The following is a 12,601-nucleotide window of genomic DNA, read 5'->3' as shown; positions in this document are numbered from 1 at the left end:
AGGTTAACTTGTTTGAGGTGTGGGTTCTAGGTACATTTCTGTTATTATCTCTGCCCTCAGCGCGTTAGCAATTATAGCTGCACCATCACCGTGGCAACCACACAGACACGCACGACTCAGTCTCTCACTGTTGCAAAGGACTGATGGTTTTGCCCCCTTAGACTGGGCACGTGAACAGCCCTTTCTCTGCTGCTGGGTCATGCCGTTAGTGCATGCACCCCTTATGGCTCCACTGGTACAGCCAATCGGAGTGCAGTCTGGGGATGCTCGCGCTGACGGTACCCAGTGGCGGGAACAGCGGAGTAGTGGACTACCTATAGACAAGTTTACGCGCCAAATCCCAGGGGGCCGCCATAACTCTACACAAATGCATTTCATTTCCGCCGGAAGTGGTTTGCACAGAGTCTGCCGGTGTAAACACAGCGATGTCGATGCTAACTTGGGATCACGGTTCTACTACGTTGACTGGAGATGGCGTTACTCTCCCCCACCCGAATTCAGTGCAGAACTGGGAGGATAACATAAAGACGTGGCCCAGCATAACGTACAGCAAGATTTGCTCCTATTTCGTGCAATCCATGGCAATAGATGGAAAAGCAATGGACAATCTGAAAGCCTCCGAGGCATATCAATATCTGCATAGCAACAAAGTCAGTGTTGTCATGTCATACAAATATGATGGTTTTGTTTATCTAAAAGCAAATGTAGAGCCTAGCCAGTGGTTGAACAATGCATGGCATAATGCTTGGATGCTGGTAACTGCAGATGGAGAAGTCAAAACTGCGGGATGTACGTGTGTTGCTGGGAGATCTTGTTCCCACTCAGCTGCGATCCTGTGGAAGGTAACTAGATTATTTGACCATTGTAGCCTAGGCCTGTCTTTTTTATTGTTGGTATCCGAACTACATCATAGGCTACTTGGCTAGAGTGCAAAGTGTGTGTATATATATATATATATATATTTTTTTTAACCGTTTAACTGATAGTATTAATTATGAGCATCCATATGTGCAATGTATTACATCATATGACATGTGTGCTGTGAACCCATTATAATATCTATGCACTGTTTTTACTATATCTCTCTAGGTAGAAAATGCTGTGAGACAGGGTAAAACCGGGCGTGCCTGCACAGACGGACAGAACCAGTGGAACGCTGGGTCTAAAAGAAATGCTGGTCAGAGGAAGATGAAGTATGTGCGCTTCAAACGACACAACAGGAAGGATCTCTACCAGCCGCCACCAACTTCACAGCCATCCTCTACCACTCCAGAACCGGCACAGGAGGTGACACTCTTTAGGACTCATGAAGAGTGGAGGAAGAACGCACTTGCCTCACCAATGGCAGAACTTTTCAATTGCCCTGGGAATAGCCTCCTGCAGCTCTGCTTTAATGCTAATACCTCCTCCATCACTGAGCCAACTCCATGTCCAAACCTCCATCTCCTAACCCATGATGAGCACTAGGGATGCACCGAATATTCGGCCACCGAAAATATTCGGCCGAAAATGTTCAAAAACATAATTTTCGGTTTCGGCCGAAGGAGTAAAAACGCCGAAAAAATTACACCGAATCTTTCTAGTTTTTATTTTTTTTAAAGCAACCAGTGTGGAATGAGCCTGGTGCGCTTCTAAAAAAGACGGATTAAAAAAGAGCCGCAGGTACGTTTGTTAACAACTAACTGACAATAAAGGGAGATGAAAAAGGGTCTGCATGCACTTGTAAACAACTAAATGACAATAAACGGAGATGAAAAAAGAGCCGAGCGCACCTGTTAACAACAAAATACCAAGTAGAGAGAAAAAAATCTGCGCACACTTCATGCAGCAAACATGTCAGCAGTGTGGAAGCATTTTAAAGTGTCGGAAAACTGAGAAAATAAGGCCGTTTGCAGACAGTGTTCTGCTGAACTTTCTAGAGGGGGAACATCTGCGAAGACGTTCACCACATCAGGCTTGATTCATCACCTTAAATCCAAACACCCCAGACAACATGAGGAGTACGAGAGAGACACCACCGCGGCAGCAACTAAAAGGAAAGTAGGCCTACCCAGCTCACACACTCCATCTGTGGCTGACGTTTTTGAAAAGGCAAAAAAGTTTGGCAGTGACAGTGCTAAAGCTAAGGGCATTACAACTAAAGTAATGGAATTCATTGCCTTGGATGACCAACCCTTCTCAGTTGTAGAGGACGTAGGGTTCCGTAGGCTAATGGGACATATTGAGCCCCGTTACACTGTCCCAAGTAGACGGCATTTCTCGGATGTATGCTTACCCGAAATGTATAACGTTGTGTCAACCCACGTCCACAAGCTCTTGGCTACAGATATTGCAGCCTTTAGCTTCACCACAGATATATGGAGCTCGGATGTCAGTCCCACCAGCATGCTGAGTTTAACGGCACAGTGGATAGACACTGAGTTCAACCTACAAAAGGTTGTTCTTCACTCGCAAGAGTTCAGAGGCTCCCATACAGCCGCAGTCATCTCAGATGCTTTTGCCAAAATGTTTGACACTTGGCGTATCAACCCATCCAAAGTGCATGCGATAGTGAGTGACAATGCAAGAAATATGACCAAAGCCATGGAAGACAGCAACCTTAACCCTTGTGTTATCTTCGGGTCGTTCTGACCCATCAGTCATTGTGACCCACCGTCGTATTGCGACAACTTTACCGCATACAAAAACAAAGTGAAGCATTTTCTTTTAACCGTTGGGCTGTCTCAGACCCCCCACATTGCGAAGGTTAAAAGAAAATTATTTTTATTTGGTTTTGTATTGGGTAAAATTGGGTAAACACAACGATGGTTCGTTATGAACCTTTGGGTCATGTGACCCGAAGGCAGCACGAGGGTTAAAGGCATAAGGTGCATGGCCCACACGCTTCAACTGGCCGTCAACGAGGGAGTGTTGAGTCAGCGCAGTATAGCGGATGTAATTGCGACCGGCAGACCGGCAAAATTGTGGGCCATTTCAAGCATTCTCCGCTTGCCTATGGGCGCCTACAAGCAATCCAAGAGCAATTGGGAATGCCACCGAAACGTCTCCAACAAGATGTGAGCACAAGGTGGAACAGTACGTATTACATGCTGGAAAGCCTTTTTGCACAAAAGCGAGTCCTGGCTTCATACATTGCCGATCATGATCTCCCCGCGACATTCAGCGCATACCAGTGGGTTTTAATAGAGAACATTCTCTCTCTCCTTGCCCCCTTTGAGCAGATAACAAAGGAGATAAGCTCATCGGGTGCATCTGTGGCAGACGTTATCCCCTTACTAGCAGCATTAAAGCGTCTTTTAGGCAAAGAGGCTGAAACAGACCACGGAGTGAGAACAACAAAAAGTGCGCTCTTAGATGCTGTGAACACTCGTTTTAGCAAGGCAGATTCCGAACCGCTGTACTGCATCGCGACAGTACTTGATCCAAGATATAAGGATCATTACTTGGATGTGGGGAAAAAGCAGCGCACAAGGGACATGATACAGGCTGAGTTGGATTTGCAAAAGCCGCTGTGTGATGGAGACGGTCACATGACGCACAGCGCAGCAGAACGGGGAGATGGCGTGGAGAAAAAAAGGGCACGCACTACAGATGATGAGCTGCGCAAACCCTTACTGTCTGACATGTTCGAAGAGATTCTCCAAGAGAGCAATCCAAATACTAGTCAGAAGACAAGCTCAACAGCTCAACAACTGGATGCTTTTCTATCAGAAGTCCCCATCCCCAGGAGCAATAACCCTCTCGGATATTGGAGGGCCAATCAAGGCCGCTTTCCCCACCTGGCACAGACGGCACGCAGGTTAGCTATTTAGGAAATTGAATTAAATATGTTATTCATAAAGTTCTTGTTATGCTATATATTTTGAACTATTATACTTTAGTGTGGAAAAATAGAAGGCATATAGCCTACCGGCATTCAAAAAATTAATTATTTCTTAGGCAGAAAAGAAACACATGCCGTCATCAATTAAAAAACTACAAAAAACTGATAGCCGACAATGTCGATGCTATGAGATAACTGTTTCGATTCTCCGTTCCCATCCTAGATACTTGTCTGCTCCATGCACAAGCACCGATAGCGAGAGACTGTTTAGCGCTGCTTCTCACGTCATCGATGAGAAGAGGAACAGACTTTCATGTGACAAAGCAGAGAAGCTCCTTTTCATCAAGAAGAACCTGCCACTTTTCCTGAAGTAGACTTAATTTAGTTTATTAAAGTTGCCTGTTATTTAAATACACTGTCAGAAATAGGGCACTGCCCCATTTGTGTTCAGCCCCCCCGGCCCCCACTTTTTTTTTTTTCAAGCAGTTGTTAATGCACTTTTTTTGTTGTGAGCATACAGAGTAAATGCAGTTAATTTCTTGTTTAAGGCCGATGTTAGGGGGGCTCAAAGATGGCCAAATAAAAAGTATTTTGTTTTACTAATTTATTTAAGGGTAAATTGTTCTTAAATTAGGTCTTCTGGAATGTTAGAAAACGTTCAGTATTAAATAAATCGTTTGTATCAAATATGTAATTGATTTTGTTTTATTGAAAAGCAAGACAAAAAAGTTTATAAAGGACATTTAATTGTTTTATTCATGCAATGGTGAAAGATTAAAGCAAAATGAATGAAAAACAGCAAAAGCCACATTCGGTATTCGGTTTCGGCTTTCGGCCAACTGTTTCAGTATATTCGGTTTCGGCCAATAATTTTCATTTCGGTGCATCCCTAATGAGCACCACACACCACTGGCTTGTGTGAAATGCAGAACTTTCTATGATGATTACATTAACTTGTCCACAGCTCAGCTTGAGGAGATTGAGAAGGTTACAAAAGCACAGAGCAAAGAACAGGTCTGGCATGATGCGCGGAGAGTGCGCGTCACAGCGAGCACGGCTAGAAAGGTGCCCATTCGCTCAACCACGGCACCTGACAAGTTTTTATCAGAACACTTACACCCATCCTTCCGTGGAAATGCCGCAACCCGTCAAGGAGCGGAGGGGGAGGAACTTGCAAGGGACTATTTGGAAACTCTGGGCAACAGCATTGAAACCAAAGGCTTAGTGGTGTGCGAAAAGCAACCGTGGCTTGCAGCATCTCCCGATGGAGTGATAAACAAAGACATTCTGTTGGAGATCAAATCACCTGTGATGGGAAACAAGTCACTTGCAGAATTTTTGGCAACAAATAACTGCGAAATCACAACTGTGGCAAACGGAGATAGGGTAGATTACCATATTGCCTGCAATGGTCCAAAAGGCTACTACATGCAGGTGCAAATTGGGATGCACTGCACAGGGCTTCAGCACTCCAAGTTGGTGATCTGGAACAAAACTGAGCACCTAGAAATCGAAGTACCCTACGACCAAGGCTTTGTCCAGGGGCATATCATAAGGCTGCGCACATTCTACTTTTCCCACATGCTCCCGAAAATTGTTGATGATTTTGTTGAGGGAAGGTTACAGTTCTGCAGAAAATATCTCAGCATTTTAAAACCAAAATAAACTGCCTAATTTAAGTCATGCCCACAGGAGCCAACAAATGTTCGTTGTTTACATAATGCACAATTTACATTATCTCTTTATGCTGTGCAATATACAGTTAGGTCCATAAGTATTTGGACATTGACACAATTTTCATCATTTTGGCTCTGTATACCACCACAATGGATTTGAAATGAAACAATCAAAATATGCTTTAAGTGCAGACTTTCAGCTTTAATTTCAGGGTATTTACATCCAAATCAGGTGAACGGTGTAGGAATTACAACACATTTTATATGTGGCCCCCCCCCTTTTTAAGGGACCAAAAATAATTGGACAAACTAACATAATCATAAATCTAATTGTCACTTTTAATACTTGGTTGCAAATCCTTTGCAGTCAATGACAGCCTGAAGTCTGGAACCCATAGACATCACCAGACGCTGGGTTTCGTCCCCGGTGATGCTCTGCCAGGCCTCTACTGCAACTGTCTTCAGTTCCTGCTTGTTCTTGGGGCATTTTCCCTTCAGTTTTGTCTTTAGCAAGTGAAATGCATGCTCAATTGGATTTAGGTCAGGTGATTAACTTGGCCATTGCAGAACATTCCACTTCTTTGCCTTAAAAAACTCTTTGGTTGCTTTCGCAGTATGCTTCGGGTCATTGTCCATCTGCACTGTGAAGCGCCGTCCTATGAGTTCTGAAGCATTTGGCTGAATCTGAGCAGATAATATTGCCCGAAACACTTCAGAATTCATCCTACTGCTTTTGTCAGCAGTCACATCATCGATAAATACAAGGGAACCAGTTCCATTGGCAGCCATACATGCCCACGCCATAACACTACCTCCACCATGCTTCACTGATGAGGTGGCATGCTTTGGATCATGAGCAGTTATTTCCCTTCTCCATACTCTTCTCTTCCCATCATTCAGGTACAAGTTGATCTTGGTCTCATCTGTCCATAGGATGTTGTTTCAGAACTGTACAGGGTCTTTTAGATGTTTTTTGGCAAACTCTAATCTGGTCTTCCTGTTTTTGAGACTCACCAATGGTTTACATCTTGTGGTGAACCCTCTGTATTTACTCTGGTGAAGTCTTCTCTTAATTGTTGACTTTGCCACAGATACGCCTACCTCCTGGAGAGTGTTCTTGATCTGGCCAACTGTTGTGAAGGGGTTTTTCTTCACCAGGGAAAGAATTCTTCTGTCATCCACCACAGTTGTTTTCCGTGGTCTTCCGGGTCTTTTGGTGTTGCTGAGCTCACCAGTGCGTTCTTTCTTTTTAAGAATGTACCAAACAGTTGATTTGGCCACACCTAATGTTTTTACTATCTCTCTGATAGGTTTGTTTTGATTTTTCAGCCTAACGATGGCTTGCTTCACTGATGGTGACAGCTCTTTGGACTTCATATTGAGAGTTGACAGCAACAGATTCCAAACACAAATACCATACTTGAAATGAACTCTAGACCTTTTATCTGCTCCTTGTCAATGAAATAACGAACTCCCATGAGGGAATAACATACACCTGGCCATGGAACAGCTGAGCAGCCAATTGTCCAATTACTTTTGGTCCCTTAAAAAGGGGGGGGCCACATATAAAATGTATTGTAATTCCTACACCGTTCACCTGATTTGGATGTAAATACCCTGAAATTAAAGCTGAAAGTCTGCACTTAAAGCACATCTTGATTGTTTCATTTCAAATCCATTGTGGTGATATACAGAGCCAAAATGATGAAAATTGTGTCAATGTCCAAATATTTATGGACCTAACTGTATCAGTGTGCCTGTACTGTTTGAGTAAAAATAACGTTTTTATGTTCCTCAGTGCTACAATTTTATTTTAACACAGTTCATCATTCATAGTAAGCTCATACTGTACATAAATAACACTGGATGAATTAGTTGTTTTGAGGAAACTAAACAAATGGCTTCAACAAGAAAGATTGTGTGTTTAATCCTAACAGGTATTAAAAAGTAAAATACAAAAGAAGCCCACACAATTACATTACTATGAAAATATTCATATATAATATTAAAAAATACAATGCATGCAGTATTTGTTGTGTTTATCTGTATTTACTGAACAACATGGCTGTTGGTAGACATGGACACAAGGCAAGATTCTAAACCTCACGAGGCACTCTGATCAGTGGACTCTTCAGGTTAACTAGGCCAGCACAGATGGTTAAGATGTTGTCCAGTTTTGGTGCCATGCTGATGGGAATGGTCTGGGATAAAATCTTAAAGACCTTCAGTCTCTGGATTGCTCTTTCCACGTGTATGCGGACATTGGCTACACGCCTGGTGCGCGTCGTCTCCTCATTGGTCAACTGATTGCGCCTGTAGGTAAATGCAGGGATGTTCAAACTGACCCTTCTCTCATCAAGCAAGTCTCAAATGGTGAACCCACGGTCCGCCATGACCTCATCACCAGCCCTCAGATAGTCTAGGAACCCACTTTCCATGGTGATAAACTTATCGCTGCTTCTGCCAGCAAAGGCATCAGATATAAACATGATTATCCCATTAGGGGCCACAGCGACGAGATATTTCACAGTGTTGCGTGATTTGTACTGGCTGAAAGTGTCACTCCTTGAGTCGTGGTTTGTGGCTCTCTGCATGGCACTTTCGGCACAGTCAATGATGCAGGTGGTTAGAGGGTAGTTCCTCTGAAACGACAAGGGCATGGTGGCACAAATGGTCTCTCTTGGAAGCCAGGGGATCAGGACTTTGAACTGTTCACCCATCACGTCAATCCAGTGACTAATCACAATGCTTGCCATGGCTGTAGACACATTGAAGCGGTGAGCAATATCTCCTAATATTAGGTTTAGTTTTAGCTTCATCAAGGTCATCAGGATTTGGTGAGCAACAGGAAGGGTAATTGATGGCTTACTGAAAGGCAACAACACTGTCACCAGGGTGAAAAATTTAACCATAAGCACTCCTGTATACAGCCGGGACCTAACATCATCAATGACCGTGGTGCTAGTCACAGTAGGACCCATTTCTTCCTCGCACTGTGTGGCCTTGTCTACTTTAACAGACTGTGTTGTTGAACAGTACATATGGTCAATATGTGACGGATCCTCCCATTGGGTCTGGGCATCTCGAAATTTTGGTGTAGCAGGTTCGGCCTCACAGGCAGGCTGACAGGTTTCAGGAGCATCTAAAAAGGGGAAGAGAAACATGGATGGAGCAAAATTATTGCAGGCATAGCATTAATCTCTCACTACAAACATCACAATGGCAAAATTTGTACTACAACATTGCACTCACATGCACACACACAACCATCATTACAACAGCCTGCTACCTTGCATTGTATTTATGATGTAGACTAAGGCACACACACAGAGAGACACACACACACAATTAATGATGTAACGTTAGCTATTTTATAGTTTGTCCCATCTCCAAAACAATCAACTCCCTTAGCAAAATACCGGTAGCAATGTTAGTGTATGACAACTTCTTCATAATTAACACTAACAGTATTGTCAGCTTCATAGCTAAAGTTGCTGAACTTACCCTCAGATTCAAGTCTGCGTTTCTTTATCTGGGTGGAGGCAGTGGTCCGCTGGGTGAATTGACGCGTCTTTGGCTGGGGAGGGCAATTGTATCCCAACCACAACTCTGGGAAAGGATTCTCCTTGGTTGGTTTTTGGTCAACAAAGTGATACGAACAAACAAAAACATTGCGGGGTGGTTTCTTTAAATTCAAGGCCTTCAGCCACGTCATTGATTCCGAGTCGGTATCAGGCTTGCGAAAGAAATTAAACAATGGAGCGCATGGACATTGCCTCTTCGTAGCTGGTTTGTGGTCGTAGCACTCTCTATCTAACCACTCGTTCAGGTTCTTTCTCGAATGTTTGCAACCAACTACCGCACACGTCGTTCCCGAACCACTTTTCTTCATGTTGTACATTATTACTCTTGCTAGCAAAACAAACCCAGCCCGCCAGAACGGAAGTGAATTGCATCGAAGGGAGGAGTTTAGGAATTAGAGCGGAAACGGCTCATAAACTTCTACAGAAGTTTATGGCGCGGTCATTTCGGTTTATAGTGTAGAGTGCGAGAGTGTTGTATTGTGTGCGTTAAGATACCTGTAAGTATTTATAATGCTTCTTGTTATGTTTAGTTATGCTGTTATGAGTCTGTGTTTGTTAGACACGGTATTGAAGTAGTTAATTGGTGTGTCTATTACCGAACACTTTACAAAGTGCACTGTATTGCACTGCACTGTATTGCAGTGCACTCCGTCGCTGATTAGTGCTGTCTCAAATTGAACACTTAAGTTAACCACTTGGCAGAAGTGACGGACGCAAATTTGCTCGCGGCACCCGCGAATCTAAGGCGGAAGTGACGGTCTCAAATCTGCTCGCGAGTCATTTCGTCCGCCATTATTTTAGAAATGAAATGAAAAGCTGCCGAAAGGGCTCCTCCTCTTCCGCTACGTAGCCAAGATGGTTGTACACTGCATTTTTTGACCGTTTGCAGTGCGCCATCTGGGTACTTTCAGTGCCCTGAATTCTGCTGGTTCTGCCAGTGTAAGCGCCCTAAGCACTGAAAGTCAGTGCTCGAAGTGCACAAGTGCTCGGTAGTAGACACAGCCAATGTGTTTTATGATGCCGGTGTCGTGGTTACCTTATCAATTTATCAATGCTAAGGTAATCGTTGTTAGCCAACTAGTGACATGTTTACCTGAGCTGTTTAGCAGCTGGAATGTCTACGTGAATAATGTAGAAAGTAGTGTCACTGCAGTAATGTTATTAATATTGCTTGAATATTGAGAATATTGATATTATTAATGTGAGGTAGTCACTAGCATTATATTTTGAGATGCCTATTATTGTATGATTGCTAAGTATCTGTTGTATTCTGTTTCTTTGCAGAACCACACACAAACACACACGCACGCACGCACACACTAAAGCAAATATAACCAACACCATTCCTCTCAACTGTACAATAAATAGCAACTTTGGATCTGTACATCTCAGGCATTTTAATCGGATGCACCACAGTGGCTTCTAACAATTACTGACCAGAGAACATAGTCTCCACAACACTCACACAGGTGATTGGTATCATAGATATAGATTGGTATAGGCTTATTAGTGGAGTCACAAGACGGAGCTATTCAGTCAACTCGTCTCATTAAAAGACTAAGAGCACAACTACTACCACTACTGATACTACTAGTGCTGCTACTACTACTGCCAGTGGCGGATCTACACTGTAAAACAAAACATTGTAAAAAAACAGGAACAATCTTGCAGCTGGGACGCCAGATTAAACCCATTAAATTACAGTAAAAAAAAAATGTTTCATTAACATTAATTAACCGTAAAATAATTTTAATTTTCCTGTACCAAATTTACAAGATATATCTGTAATATTACATTACAGGCTGTTCTTTGCCGGTAAATATGACTTTTATTAATTGAACTTCTCTGTTAAAAAACTGCATTTTCAAGCCAAAACAAGATATAACAATTTAACATTTTCATTGTCAACATACAACATCCAGGCTAGCTGTGCGAATTGGAAAGGAATATTGCTCGCCGCATGTAAGGCTTATTAAACAGGTTAGATCGCTAACTGGACAACATTTACACTCAGGGTGAACACTTAATGTATCCAAACTACAGACCATCACATTACACATATCAAAACAGAACGAACACAACAACAAAACTCCAAACAATGCTTATCTAACTAAGCTTAAACCTTTAACTCTGTAGCTTTTCAGCTCGCTTCGGGCCATTCTGGGTAACAGGAGCGTTGCCGCTACACAACTATCTAATCAACTGTCCTTCGTCCTACTCTGGAGTCTTTACATTTATTCATTTAGCAGCCGGTTTTATCCAAAGCGACTTCCAAGAGAGAACTTTACTAAAAGTGCATTGGTCAATGATCATAAACAACGAGATAGCCCCAAAAAGGCTTTTGTAGGCTTTTGAAGTCTTTGATATTGACTGGTGCATGCATGCTGGGATTTCATGACGTCAACTACCCGAGCTCAGTTCACAATTCAAGGTTCCTATGTCTAAACCAAAAATTATGTTTTGAAAGTAAATATCTGCAAATAACTGTTAAATTACATAGTTTTGATAAAGTGAAATTAAGTGTTTTAACCGAACATTTTGGTGAAAATGTTATTAATATTTGTAAAAAAACTGACATTTTAGTGTGTTTTTCAGTAACATTTGGCTGTAATGTTTATGTAAAATTATAAATTTACAGTTTGCCATTGTCTTTCTATATGTATTTCCTGTCATTAAGAAATACAGAAAAAGGCTTCCGGTTTGGCGAATGGCAGAGTAGGCAGCAAACCGGAGGAGCTCTGTCACAAATTTGACATTTATGGAACATTCATACATATAAATCGTGGAAAACCAACCAGACTGCGGGATAACTTGAATTAGAAGGAAAGAGAATCCAATAAAACGAGTAAAATGGACAAAAAAGCTTTGAGGGCAAGGAAAAACGATGATAAGGACGCCGCTAGCATCCAGTCAGCTCGTCTAGCTAGCCAGGACTCCACACACATGGAGGGCGGCACGTGCAATGTGACTGAACTTGAGAAACTACTCGCTGCCATGGAGAAACAAATTATTGACGACCTCTCAGCGCGAATAGCATCCAACCACGCCACCATAGCCAAGCACGACCAGACGATTAAGGGTATAGAAGAAGCCATGACTGATCATGAAACCCGAGTGACGTCTCTGGAAGCTACAGTCACACGACTTCTGAAGGAGAACACTCAGCTACTGCTAAAAACTGATGACCTCGAGAACAGGTCCAGGAGGTGCAACATTCGTATAACAGGCATACCGGAGGGAGCGGAGGGCACCCAACCCACCGTCCTGGGGGAGTTATTCACTGACAGGTTCCCTGAGGCTCCCACCGTGGACCGAGCGCACCGAGTGGCTATCCAGAGGAGAGAGAATGGTCCGCCGCGCCCTTTCATAGCCCGAATCCATTACTTCCAATCAAAGCTACGGATCCTCCAGCTCGCACGAGAGAGGGGCCACCTGTCATACCGAGGGGCCGAGATCCACATCTACAACGACTACAGCGCAGAAACAGCCAGGAAGAGGGCCGCCTTCACACCCGTCAA

The 12,601-nt window shown here is 43.1% G+C and overlaps 2 protein-coding genes across 3 annotated transcripts in view; both read right to left on the bottom strand.

Moving 5' to 3' along the window:
• Positions 1–12,601, bottom strand: part of loxa (lysyl oxidase a) — a 72,459-nt gene that overhangs the window by 16,748 nt on the left and 43,110 nt on the right. The gene's annotated exons all lie outside the window — the stretch shown is intronic.
• LOC134034004 (uncharacterized) lies at positions 7,330–9,323 on the bottom strand. Its single transcript, XM_062478300.1, has 2 exons — positions 9,004–9,323; positions 7,330–8,641 (listed from the first exon to the last, which is right to left on the bottom strand). Exons 1-2 carry the CDS (start codon positions 9,212–9,214, stop codon positions 7,866–7,868), a joined length of 987 nt encoding a protein of 328 aa, XP_062334284.1. The 5' UTR covers positions 9,215–9,323; the 3' UTR covers positions 7,330–7,865.

The sequence above is a fragment of the Osmerus eperlanus genome, chromosome 14 (assembly GCF_963692335.1).
Source record: "Osmerus eperlanus chromosome 14, fOsmEpe2.1, whole genome shotgun sequence".
NCBI classification, from domain to species: domain Eukaryota; kingdom Metazoa; phylum Chordata; class Actinopteri; order Osmeriformes; family Osmeridae; genus Osmerus; species Osmerus eperlanus.
Note: the sequence above shows the minus strand (reverse complement) of the source record. Positions and strands in the feature narration are given on the sequence as shown.

Excerpts from the sequence above, each read along its gene's own strand:
- LOC134034004 (XM_062478300.1), bottom strand. The coding sequence starts at position 9,214 with ATGACGTGGCTGAAGGCCTTGAATTTAAAGAAACCACCCCGCAATGTT. Across the intron at positions 8,642-9,003 it reads ACGCAGACTTGAATCTGAGG|ATGCTCCTGAAACCTGTCAG; the intron begins GTAAGTTCAGCA and ends TCCCCTTTTTAG.